General features: G+C 36.8%; 1 protein-coding gene across 26 annotated transcripts in view; it reads left to right on the forward strand.

The window, feature by feature from the left end:
* WDPCP (WD repeat containing planar cell polarity effector) overlaps positions 1 to 13175 on the forward strand; it is a 418073-nt gene that overhangs the window by 129812 nt on the left and 275086 nt on the right. For all 26 annotated transcript variants that reach the window (XM_082358112.1, XM_082358113.1, XM_082358114.1 and 23 more), the window contains exons 7-8: positions 9457 to 9571; positions 12194 to 12327. In XM_082358112.1, coding sequence (XP_082214238.1) covers positions 9457 to 9571; positions 12194 to 12327 — 249 coding nt within the window. The remainder of the gene's footprint in view (positions 1 to 9456; positions 9572 to 12193; positions 12328 to 13175) is intronic.

The raw sequence follows: 13175 nt of genomic DNA on the forward strand, positions 1-13175 counted from the left end.
CCCTGCATTGGCAGGCAGATTCTCAACCGCTGTGCCACCAGGGAAGCCCTGTCTTCCTTTTTAACGCTGAATAATATTCCACTGGATGTATGTACCACATTATGTTTATCCATTCATCTGTTGCTGGACATGTGGATTGTTTCCTTCTCTTCGCTATTGTGAATAATGCTGCTGTGAACATGGGTGTACAAATAGCTCTTGAAGACCCTGCTTTCATTTCTTTTGCTTATATACCCACAAATGGGATTGCTGAATCAGATGATAGTTTTATTTTTAATTTTTTTGAGGAACCTCCTGTTTTTCATAGCTGCACCATTTTACAACCCCTCCAACAGTACAGAAGGGTTCCAGTTTCTCCATATCTTCACCAACACCTGTTATTTTTTTGTTTTTTGTTTTTTTGTGTGTTCTTTTTTTTTTGATAGTTGCTATTTTGTGGGTATGAGGTGATATCTCATTGTGGTTTTGATAGGCATTTTTCTAAAGATTAGTGATGTTGAGCATCTTTTCATATGCTTGTTGGCCATTTGTATATCATCTTTGGAGAAATGTCCATTCAAGTCCTTTGCCCATTTGTTAATTGGGTTTTTTGATTTTTTTGTTGTTGTTATAGGAGTTTTAAAAAGGATATTTTGGATATTAATCTCTTGTCAGATATATGATTTGCAAATACTTTCTCCCACTCTGTAGGTTGCCTTTTCACTCTGTTAATTGTGTCCTCTGATGCACAAAAGTTTTAAAGTTTTATGTAGTCACATTTGTCTATTTTTGCTTTTACTGTCATATCTAAGAAATCATTTTCAAATCCAACGTTATGAAGCTTTTCCCCTATGGTTTCTTCAAGGAGTTTTATGGTTTTGGGTCTGAGTCCAGGTCTTTAATCCATTTTGAGTTAATTTTTGTGTATGGTGTAAGGTAAGGGTCCATCTTCACTCTTTTGCATGTGGATATCCAGTTTTCCCAGCACCATTTGTTGAAGAGACTGTTCTTTCCCTATTGAGTGGTCTTGGCTCTTGTTGAAGATCATTTGAAGATCATATTTGTGAGGGTATATTTCTGGGCTCTCTATTCTGTTCCATTGGCTTGTAGATCTGTCTTTTGATAGTACCGTACTATTTTGATTATTGTGGCTTTATAATATGTCTTGAAATCAGGGAGTGTGAGAACTTTCTTCTTTTTCAAAATTGTTTTTGCTATTTGGAATTCCTTGAGATTCCTGGTCAACTTAAATAGGCTCTACTCTTTTCTATTTAAACAAATAAACACAATTAGTATTCATCTCAGGTACCACCATGTCTTATCCATTTCCTTCAGAATCAAATTTCTCAAAAGAATTTCTGTTTGGAGTCTCCATTTCTCTATTGCTCACTCAGCATTTAACCAACTTCAGCTATACTTTTCTCATGATTACACTGAAAACCTTTTACACTGAGATTACAAAAAACCCTCTGTATCACTAAATCCAATAGACTTTTTTTTTAAAGCATCATCTTAAATACACAGGAGGATTCAACACTACTGACCACTCCAGTGTTCTTGAAATACTTTTTTCTTTTAGTTCTTGATGACACTTTGCTCTTCTAATTTTCTTCCTACCTCTCCAGCATTCTTCTCTGTGTCCTTTTCAGGCCTATGCTTCTTTCCCCTGTCCTTGAATGTTAGGGTTCCTCAAGGCCTAATTCTAAGCCCTCTCCTCTTTACTCTGAACTCCTGGGTTATCAAATATATATTCATAGCTTCAGTGCCCCCCACCTGATGGATGAATTACTCAAGGGATTAAATTATAGATAAGAAGGCTGATTGGTGAGCCGAGAATTAGAACAAAAGCAAGGAGGTGTTCTTACAGGATATTTCTATGAGGCTATGGTTAGGGCTCTGACTTGCCCTTGGGCTTTTTCTTTCTTGACAACTGGCATTAGTTATCAGAGTCATATCCCTGAACAGAGTTACAGACATTTGGTACAGGCTTCCTCCAGGGTCTGATCTGAACTGTGCACTGCCCACCACTCCATTTAAAATATCTGACCTGGTCCTCATTTGTTACCTTTTCTTTATGAGAAAAGTGTTGATTAGATTTTGAGAAGCTTCCAAATCATCTGCTTGTTGGAGACATGGAAAACACCTTTGCTTCCACAGCAACTTGTTTACAGGTGCTTTGTTCAGGTGAGCCTCCATGGAACTGGCTAACATACACAGGTGCAACAACCACAGTGTCTCCAGACATTGCCAAATGTCACCTGCTGGCCAGAATCATCCCCACACTTGAGAACCACTGGTTTAGAGGGAAGCTGGTTTAGGTTGAAGAAGGAGCTGGAGAGAAGAAACCCGATGGGCTACTGCATGGAAATCAACTGAGTGAGAGTTAAAGGATATTAGTTCCTAAGCGGGCCGGTTGGGGGGGACATAGGATTTGTCCTATGTCTTGGTCTCTACTTCTCCACTAATTATGAGACATTTGGTTAGTTGCTTTACCCTTCTGATTGTGAATTAGTATGAGGATTAACCTTGTTACTATTATTTTTTAACTTACGTACTTACTATGTACCAGAGTTGTACTGGCATTTCATATGAATTATAGAGATGGTGTGTATTAAAGTCCTCTGTAAATTATAAGATTTTGTACAAAAGTAATGTGCTGTCCTGTTCATTTCTTACCACTGTTTTTATCCTTTAGATCCTTAAAACTACTGGCAAATACAAGATTTACCTTTGTACCATGTTCTTTTGTGAATTTCATAAAATATTGTATTTTCTAAGAACAATCACTTATTTTATGTAATTATTTTATATATATACATATATATAAAAGAGCTGGATTTAAAATTACATTAGGGATTAAAATGTAGCATCACTCATTTTATACTGAGAATAAGTGAGAAGATGAGATTTTGTAATTTGAAATAGATTTAGCAGGCAAATTTCCAGGAATGTATCTGCTCCATATGTTGAATAACATCACAGAAATCTTTGGGAAACCCCATTGTTAGCACTTCTCTATCTAGAAAAGAATATCTGTTTGTTTCTTGTCCTTTTGTTTCTTTTCCTTAGTCAATTCCCTATAGTGAGTCAATTAAATTTTTTTTCTTATTCTTGTCTTAACTACATTCACTTTTGTCTCTCTACTTTAATGGATTAGTCAGGCATGATTTCCCTGTATACTCAATAATGTTTGCTGAATGAAGGAATAAATTACAGAAAACATGTTATCTCTCTTCCAGCAGGTTATCTGTTAAAATGATCAGTGACCCTACCTTTCATTATAGATTTCCTCAATGTAGAATTGTTTGTCTGTCTATAGTTCTGAGTTTCTCCAGAATTTATCCCATGGATTGGATTGGGGGCAGGGTTGAGGGAGGTATTGGGTCTCAGCCTGATGCAAATTCACTGGGCCTCCAGAGGAATGGTTTATAATATTGATACTTTAAATATTTGCTTCAACCCTAGAATTCACTCCAAGGGTCATAATACTTTGTTGCCTCTCTGGATTGTAGTGTTTAGCACCTGCTGTCTCCCACGTCTCCTGATGATTTCATGGGATCAGTCTTGGCTGCCTGTCCATGACTTACCTCTCAAATGATGGATTGAACCTGTCACCCAGTGTTGATTTCTAGTACTGATCCTGCATGCCTTTACTTTTCACTTCTCCCCAGATGTGATAATAATCACATGATTTGGGGGAGAGTTTCCTTAGCCAATGAGAATACTGAATTCAATTAAATTGCTGTGATCACCATTATAAAATAGCTCATTCACAGTTATTTACTGCACCAGTTCTTCAATACTTGAGACCATGATGTATCGGTCAATACATGATGTATGATGTAATATTTCTCTTCTTTATGGCTACTAAACTGCCTCTTCTAGGAAGCAGTCATCTGTCTTAACCAAAATCTCCACTTCTCTGAGATGAGATTTTCTGCCGTATTCTACGCATAGTCTACCGATACATGCCTGCATCATTCACCATTGTATCCCCGTCTGTATACTTGGCATATATAGGAGGCACTCGCATATTTTTGATCTACTGAGTGAATGAAACTCGGATTCTTGTGGATTCTTGTGGTTGCTTAAGTTTTGTTTTGCTTAATGATGTCATCTGGTAAAATGTTCTCTTTCTTTTCCCAGTTCCATTTCACTTCTAATTAGGTACTCAACATAAGGTTAAGAGAAACCAATTTGAAGAACCATCTGAATATCATGGGAATCATTTCTTAGTTTCTTAAAGAGAAAGCACACCTCTCTGGTTATGAGCTTATTGAAGAAAATGAGAAGGAAAAAATTATAAAAGTAATAGGAAGAAACATGGTCAGAGCAGAACTAGCAAGGAAGATACTTCCTGTCTGACAGGGTATCAGAGAAAAGGAAAAGTTTCAGTTCCTATTTTGCCTTAGTCGTCTTCTGCACAAGGAATGACATTAAAAGTGGAACAATGTTGGGAAATCCCATGGGCTCTCTCATTTATTCATCCTGTGGATCTCTTCTCAAACTCAGATGTGCTCTGGAGGTGTCTCCCTTTGCTTCTTTGTCTGCTCTTTTTCATTTTCTGAGCTGTTGAATTCTCCAGTTCCTTGTAGTGGAGTAGGACAGTATCGTGGTGCCCTTTTTCCTTCTTGTCCTGCCAAATCTTACATAGGCTTTTTCCATTTTGGAGAGCTTAACTAACTTTTTGGGAAAACAGGTGGAGATACTTTCCTGTCTGGGCTAGAATATTCTTTTCCTGAGATTCAGACTATTTTTTTTCCCCCTAATTCTGGTTATCTCCATTACTATATCCAGGAATATCTTTGGCACCAGTACTTGGAAACCTTATGCTTCCCCACAGGTTGTTTTATAAAAATGCATTAATTAATTTATTAATTTGTTTATACCTTCTTATTCCAAAATCTGGTGTTAGGGATACTGCTAGGACACAAGACATTTGGAAATCTGAAATGATGGACATACCTTGATCCTAATGAGTACCCACACTAGGTGTCAATAGAGGACTAACCTGATCTTTTAACACCTCTAAAGATTGGAATGTCCCAGAGCTCAGACCTTGGACCTCTTTCTCTCTTTCCACTTCTTTTTTTCTTCTTAAGCAACAGAAATTTATTTTCTCACAGTTCTAGAAGCTAGAAGTCTAAGGCCAAGGTGTTGTGAGGGTTGGTTTCTGATGAGGCCTCTCTGCCTTACTTGTAAACAGCCATCTTCTTACTTCGTTGCCATATGGCCTTTTCTCTGTGTGTGCACATGGAAAGAGAGAGCCCTCTTGTGTCTCTTCCTCTTATAAGGACACCAGTCAAATTAGATTAGGGCCCCACCCTTATGATCTCTCCACTCATTTTTTAAGGAGAGCTTATTCAGTTCCATAACTTTAAACACTACCTTTACATTGTTGATGACTCCCAAATATAATCTCCAGCCACCACTTCACCCTGAACTTCAGACTACTTGATGTCTCTACTTATATGTCCATAGACACCTTAAACTTAACATGTCGACACCAAACCCTTGATTCCCCCAAGCTAAATTTACTTCTCCTCAAGTGTTTCCTATCTCGGTAAACGTAGTTGCCCAGCCCAAAAACCTTTGAGTTTTTCTCTTGTATGCCACATCCAATTCTTCAGCAAGTCCCCTTTAAAATGTCTCAAATCTATCGACATACTGTTTCCTCTAGCATTGCCATTCTAGTTCAAGCCGTCATCTTCTCTCACCCGGACCACTGCAATAGCCTCCTAATGGTCTCCCTGCTTTTACTCTTGCCCTGATCCCTCTTTAAAACATAAATTATAATTCTCTGCTGCTTAAAACCCTATGGCTTCTCATCAGAAACGTGCAGTGTAACCTGGCCCCTGACTACCTCGCTAATTTCATCCTCTGACTATCCCTCTCACTCACTCCCCACAAGCCACTCTGGCCTACCTTTCCTCAGTTGTCCCAGGCACATTCTAACCTCAGAGTTTTTGCATTTGCTGTTCTCTGCCTCAAACTCCCTTTCTCCAAATACTCATATCACTTGTTCTTTCACTTCATTAGGATCTGTACTCAAATGTCATCTCCTCAGAGAGGCCTTTTTACTTCTTTATTAGTCATTTACTTAAAACAGCATCCTCCTAAAGCCTCCATCTGTATTGTGCTTTATTTTTCTCTGTAGTTCTTATTGCTTTCTGACATTATTTTAAAACTATTTTTTGTTCTCTGTGTCCACACTCAAATGCAAGCTTCCTGAAGGGAGGTAGGGCAAGGGCATTGTCTGTTTTGTTCAATGCTGTATCTTCAGCACCTAGAACAGGGCCTGGCTCATACAAAATACTAAATATTCATTTGTGGAATGAATGAGTGAATGCATTAGTGGCTGCACCCATCCTTTGAGAAAGATTCTGAAGGAATGCCCAAGCTCAGTGGGCAGGATCCACAGTCCCCAAATCACTGCTCCTATCTCCATGTGTATATCAGTTATCTACTGATGTATGTATGCTTTCCTGCTACGCCTTGACACTTCCCCTTCAAATCCTTTCCAGCTTAAGTTCCCTCGTTTACGTACTATCACAGGTGCACTTTCCATCTCCATCCGACAAAAGTGGTCTTTTAGAAGTAATTTTATAACATAACAAGTGCTCATACGTAGAAAAAGCAATTTCTATTAGGAGATGAGGGTTAGTTCATGATAATTGTGGTGAGAGCACAAAATAACAACAAATTTGGGACTTGGACAAATTAAATTCCATAGTCCTGAAGGAACTTGCACATATCTTGGAGACAGTATCCTTGTTAAGTCAGAGCAAATAGGAAAGGTGACAAAAGATTGTAGTGGTTATAACTCACCTGGAGTCTAGTGTTCCATATCTAGCATTGAGCCCAGTCTGGGCACAAGATTTTAAAAAAGAGGAATGTGTTCAGAGATGGTAAATGGTATAGTGAAAACATATGAGTAATGTTTGAATAATAACAATAATTATAATTACAGACATTTACTATGTGCCAGACATTACTCTAAATACTGTTTGTAAATAGTAATTTAATCCTCATCGTATGAAGTAGATACTATTATATCTCATCTCAGAGGAGGAAATGAAGTTACAGAAGTTAAGTAACTCCCTCAAGGTCACACAGCTAGTAAGAGGTAGAGCCAGTGCTGATTTCATTTTGATTTGAGTCCATGTTCTTAACCGCTATGTTATTATCTTTTAATATTTAAAAAGAGCACTATTGAAGAGAAACTGGGGCTACTGTAGAAGTTCTTAGAAGGCGGTGTTAGCCTTCACCTCAAGCTCAAGCATCGCCACCTCTTCTCAGTCCCCCAAGTCTACCCAGTATGTATTCTTATAATCGGACCAGTAACACTTTATTACACTTACTTGCTTATATCCCTACCTCTCTCTACTAACCTATATTTAACCTATTTTAAGGGTTGTATTTGATTCACTTTTGAGCCACTAAATTTAGTGTTTGGCATATAATCAACATTCAATTTCTGTTGAATGAAAAAAATGAAAGAATGATCTTTAAATTGATTAGAACTTTCCAGTGGTAGAACAGATTTCCTATAAGGTAATAAGCTTCTGGTCACTGGCAGTTTTCAAGCGTGGGCTGGATGCTTGAAGGATGCTTGTAGGGATGCTGCAGAGGAAATTCCATGTCATGTGGGAGTGGAAGATTAGACCAGGTTTCCTTCTAACTATGAACTATTTGATCCTATGATGTTAATTATGATTCTTTCTCTAAACATTTAGTTAGCACCTCCTATGTGCCTGGCATTGTTCTAGGCACTGAAGATACAAAGATAAAAGTGGCCTTGCTAGTATCCATAAGGAGCTAGTAATCAGTGGATAATGAGGAAAGAGGTGCTTAAGAGTATAGGTATAAAGTTTTAGTACATAAAAATAAATAGAAAAGGACAGATATTTGAGGTGCTTTGAATAAATGAGGAAGGGAGAAAAAAGCTATTACAAGGGGGAGAACTAGATATGAAAGATGACCCTAAAATTCCCTGAGAAGGGAGAATGTAGGGAGTAAAGACCACATTATATTATTATATATTATGTTATATAATATAATATGTTATATTGTTATGGGGGAATTCCCTAAAAGGGAACTATCGGTGTTTGTCATCAAGGTATATGGCAGGGTTGGATGTAATTCATAATTCAGTAGAGATTAATTAATTTGTGAAGTATTTTGAAATTCTTGGAACAAATGTGCCTTCTTTTATTAGTCTCCCAGACCAATAAAGTTGATTAAATTCTCCTTTCCCCTGCCCTCCGCCCCCTTTGGGGGCATTAACATGAAATGGACAATTCATTAAGTCATGTGGGACCCTTCAGTTTCTTTTCTGATTCATGTGCCTGGAATCTGTTAGACCATAGAGGAGTAATGGTCTTCTTTTTTTTATTAACCTGGTCCCTGATGCTGCTCATCTCTCACACATGTCACAATATGTCTTGTCACAGAATCATCCTCTCTAGCTGGGACATGATGCTTAGGTAGGTGGGGAAGTCCCCTGTTTTGTTTAAAATCATAGTTGTCTTTGGGTTTGGCTGGCATGTTCATGATTAGTTTACTGACAATTGGTTTTTTTCTTTCTATACCATATGCTATTCCATGATTCATCTGCTTTGAGTCTGCTGCCCTGAAGGTGAAACAATTTCTTCCAATGTTGATATTTCATAATCTCATAGATAACAAGCATACACATATGCATAGTCCTTTCAGAAGTTTTAAACATTTGGAGATGAATGAATTATGCTGCCACAAATGGAAAGGAGCAGTATAAAACCATAATGGTGATATCCAGACATCTTCTGTTGGGTGGTTGGGTGAACGCTAATATTAATAAAGCCTGCATACTTTACTGTATCTCTCCTTGAGAAGCTATTTCTGGTATGTGGTATTTATTTATGAATTTTAACATTTAACATTTTACTTTAATTGCTTTGATTTACATGTATTTTAATATTTTAGACAAGATCTTTATTTGTAGAAGTGCGGTTTAAATTCCAAATAAATTGTAATACTTGCTGTTAATATTGTAATGATGGCATCTTTTCTCTATTTAATGTGTAGCATTGATTATTCAAAGCTTAAGAAATCTTTTAATTTCTGATATAAATAGTAATCTTTGAAAACATTTCAGTTTAAGACACATCACATTTCTGAATGCAGTGCAAAGCAGTTTTTTCCACACGGTTATTTTCTAAGTATTTAGAAGATTACACTTCTAATAAACATGGACTAAATTCAGTTTCTGCATGTAGCACTAATCAGTGCCCTTATTGTGTTGCATCATTTAACCACCTGTATCTTTTTACTCAGAATGTCTGTGATTGTTTTTCGAAGAAGAAAAGCTCTTTATAATTCCATGGTGTAGATGCACATGTAAATATCTGTATAAGTTGTGCACTTGGGGAGAGATTTTTAAAAGATTCTAATTCTCAGTATATCTCCCTCCCCCTCTCCCCCTTTCCCTGGTTTTAGCTTCTCTTTGGTTCAGGTGTGCTGGTGTCCTTAAGCCTTTCCGGGCCGCAGCTGGAGAAAGTGGTGATTGACAGAAGCCTGGTGGGGAAGCTCATCTCAGACACCATCAGTGATGGTAATTACCCCCATGTGCAAATCAATTGCCTACATTAACAGTGGGGCAGGAGAAATAGTGTGTCAACAGGTAGACTAATTATTACCACTGGGGACTTGAAAACACAAGTAATTGCTTGTAATAGCACAGTTACAACCCCTGGGACCCATACAAGTTTTGACTAATATTTAATATCAAAGTTTTTGTCAAGTGTTAGGCTCATATCCTTGAGTATTTTTCACTCTTTGCTTAAAAAAATGTGAACGTATTTTCAAAAGAGGTTTATTTTTTTTTGGTGTGTTGACATTTCAAATATTTTTCATTTTCACATGAATTTTGAATAATAAATAACCCAAATTTGTCAACACAGCCACCAGTAAAAAAACAAAAGCAAAAACAAAACCTGTGCTTTGGCTGTTAGGAAGATTCTCTGTTACCAAAGTCTGTGAATACTAACTTTTGAGAGAGTTGGGCAGTATTTATTTATTTATTTATTTATTTATTTATTTATTTATTTATTTATTTATTATTATTTTTTAACTTAAAAAAAATTTTTATTTATTTATTTATTTATTTTTGGCTCTGTTGGGTCTTCGTTTCTGTGCGAGGGCTTTCTCTAGTTGCGGCAAGCGGCAAGCGGGGGCCACTCTTCATCGCGGTGCGCGGGCCTCTCACTATCGCGGCCTCTCTTGTTGCGGAGCACAGGCTCCAAACGCGCAGGCTCAGTAGTTGTGGCTCACGGGCCTAGTTGCTCCGCGGCATGTGGGATCTTCCCAGACCAGGGCTCGAACCCGTGTCCCCTGCCTTAGCAGGCAGATTCTCAACCACTGCGCCACCAGGGAAGCCCTGGGCAGTATTTATAAATATCAAAAATCAATGCCAAATATACTAGATAAATCTGAATCCCATTAAGTGATACCACAATCAGTACATAATTGCTACAAAGCACATAAAAAAAGACTTTAAGCCAGTAAGTGAAAAAGTAGGGTTCTGACATTAATCCCTAAAAGGCTCTATGCTGTGCTAACCTACGTATGTCATTTAATTTAAAAAACTATTCCTTCTAAGGTATAGTTATTTCCATTTTATGGATAAGGAAATTGAAGCTGTAATACTAAGGAACATGACCACCAATGAGATATTAAGGACTAGCCCAAAAATGACTGGGTTGAGATTTGAACCCAGGTTCTGGCTGCAAAGCCCATTTTCTTTGCACTACAGTGTGCTGACTCCTAAAGTTTTAAGATTATGTTCTTTAATTCAAGGTAAAAAAATGGTCTAAGAAACAGATTGCATTATCATTAGAGATTGAAAATTGTCAGTATCTTAAATTGAATAATCAAAGGAAAGTGTGATCTAATGGAAAGGACAGAGGTTAGATTACAGAAACCTTCCTTCTGCTGTGTGTGCTCACTAGCTATCTCTGAATAAATCAGACACAATTTCATAGAGAAAAGCACTCTGCAGGATGGCTATCATTAGCCATATACCTGATAATGAAACCTGGGGTTAGGGTTATAAGTGTGCCATTTCCTTTTCCTTATAGGATCATGGTGCTAAGGAAGCTTCCCTATGGAAGAGGTTCCATTTTCATATGTCTAATAATTGACCCCTTCATTGACACTGCAAATAAAATAGTGGCTGTGATGATTTTGTCATATTGATTCTCCTCCATAAGAATTAAAAGGAGACTTCCAACACTATTCATGTCGCTGAGATATCTTTTTTCACTTGTTTCTTTTATTTATACCACAAATGATACACTCTCATGAGACCATGATAACAATGTGATTTCTTGGCAGTTCTCCAGATTCTCCTGTAATTGTGTAGATATACTGTTGGTTACTGCTTGCACAGTGAGGATATGGAAGTAAAGAAAAATATATAAAACATTCAATAATTTCTTTATGCTGGGAACAATATTAAACATTTCTCAAATTCCTACTGTATGTTTTTATCAACAATTTTTATAACATTAACGGCCCTTTATGTAACCTATGAATATTAATTATCTACCTGTGTGCTTTAAAAATAAAGCTGTAGAAATATTTTTGCTACTCTTCATTATCAAATATTATTTTATATAATGTGCATATTGGATATAATATGCTTTATTTCATTCAACTAGTATACCCTCAGAAAGAAGATTCATTGATGAAAAATTTTTTTAAAAATTGGTGGAGAACACTGATCTGTATCCCTTAATAAATCCAATTTATTCTCAGATGGTTTATATCATATAAACACAGGATTAAAGGCTAAGCACAAATAAAAGTAAATGTTTTTATCTTTACATTCAGCTGTGAAACGGTCTTTATTTTATGCTTTTCTTAGCCCTATTCCAAATACATCTCATTTGGAGGTTGTCCCCAAACATCAGTGTATATTGAAATGGTCTCAGGAAAAAAGAAAAAGTATCAAATCCATGCATGATTAGATTGATGATTGTTGTTTATTCCCAGTATCTTTACTATCTTTGTAAAATGTCATAATGGTATTTAGGAGACTTTAGTTATTTCAATTAATATTCATTTATCTTCTGAAAATAGTTTTTTGTAACATTTCAGTGGAAGAAACTGTTAATTCTTTATTATTTTATTCTAACTCAGTATTTGATAGTATTATCAAATCTTTTTTTTTAAGCTCTTCTCACAGACAGCTTTATCATCTTATCATTTTTGGCACAAAACAAACTATGTTTTATTCAGTTTACCAAGAAGATGGGTTCTCCTGATATAAACAAAAGACTGGAAAAACTCTCAGCCTTGGATTATAAGGTAGAGATTTCATTTTATATAGTCATATTGTTAATTATTAAGGTATGCTAGAGTATCACATGAGTTGATGTTATGCTTGTTTTTATTGAATGATTCCGGATTTCAGAAAAACCAGAGTTATTATAGGATTAAGCTTGATCAACTAGAAACAGTGGCCATCCAGAGTTTTCTTTTTTTACTCTCATTATGGGGGTCTAACAGTGGCATGCTTGGAGTAATTTATATAGTACTTACGGAAGTCAGAGACAGATAATAGAGGCAAGTTACACATTCGAAAATGGTTTTCTTGCTAGTGGTAGTATATACACCATTCTCATTTTCCCCTAAGACCCCGTATCATCCTTCTAGGCAAGGATAGCTGCTCTGGCTTCCATTTCACAAGAAAAGAAAGAAGAAGGCACTTTCAAAGGTTAATAGAAATGTGTAATAAACGAAGAGTGGGAAGACTCCCCCACCCCCCACACCCAACTCTAACTGTGGAGAAAAATGCAAAAAGAAATCTCCTTCCTGTGTTAGTATCTCTCCCTTCAGTAACTCCAGGTAATTTGTTTCCTTGTATCAGGGACCTTACATCTGTTAAGGCAGGATTTTTATTTTAAATGATGTATTTAATTTAAGTTTTGCCACATTACATTTTAACTGCTTGGAAGGCATACTCTCTGGTAGGATGAGTATCTAATACATTTTCCAGGCTGTTTCAGTTCAAGGCCTCTTTTCAGCAATGACTTGTGTTTGCAAGATTGATCCAGCCTCTGTGACGTGGATTTGAGACAGTTCACTGGGAACGGGGCTGATATGCAGCTTCCTTAAACAAGATGCACACTTACACCATACCTAGAGTATCTGTA

Source organism: Balaenoptera borealis (genome assembly GCF_965194805.1).
Source record: "Balaenoptera borealis genome assembly, chromosome: 15".
Lineage (NCBI taxonomy): Eukaryota > Metazoa > Chordata > Mammalia > Artiodactyla > Balaenopteridae > Balaenoptera > Balaenoptera borealis.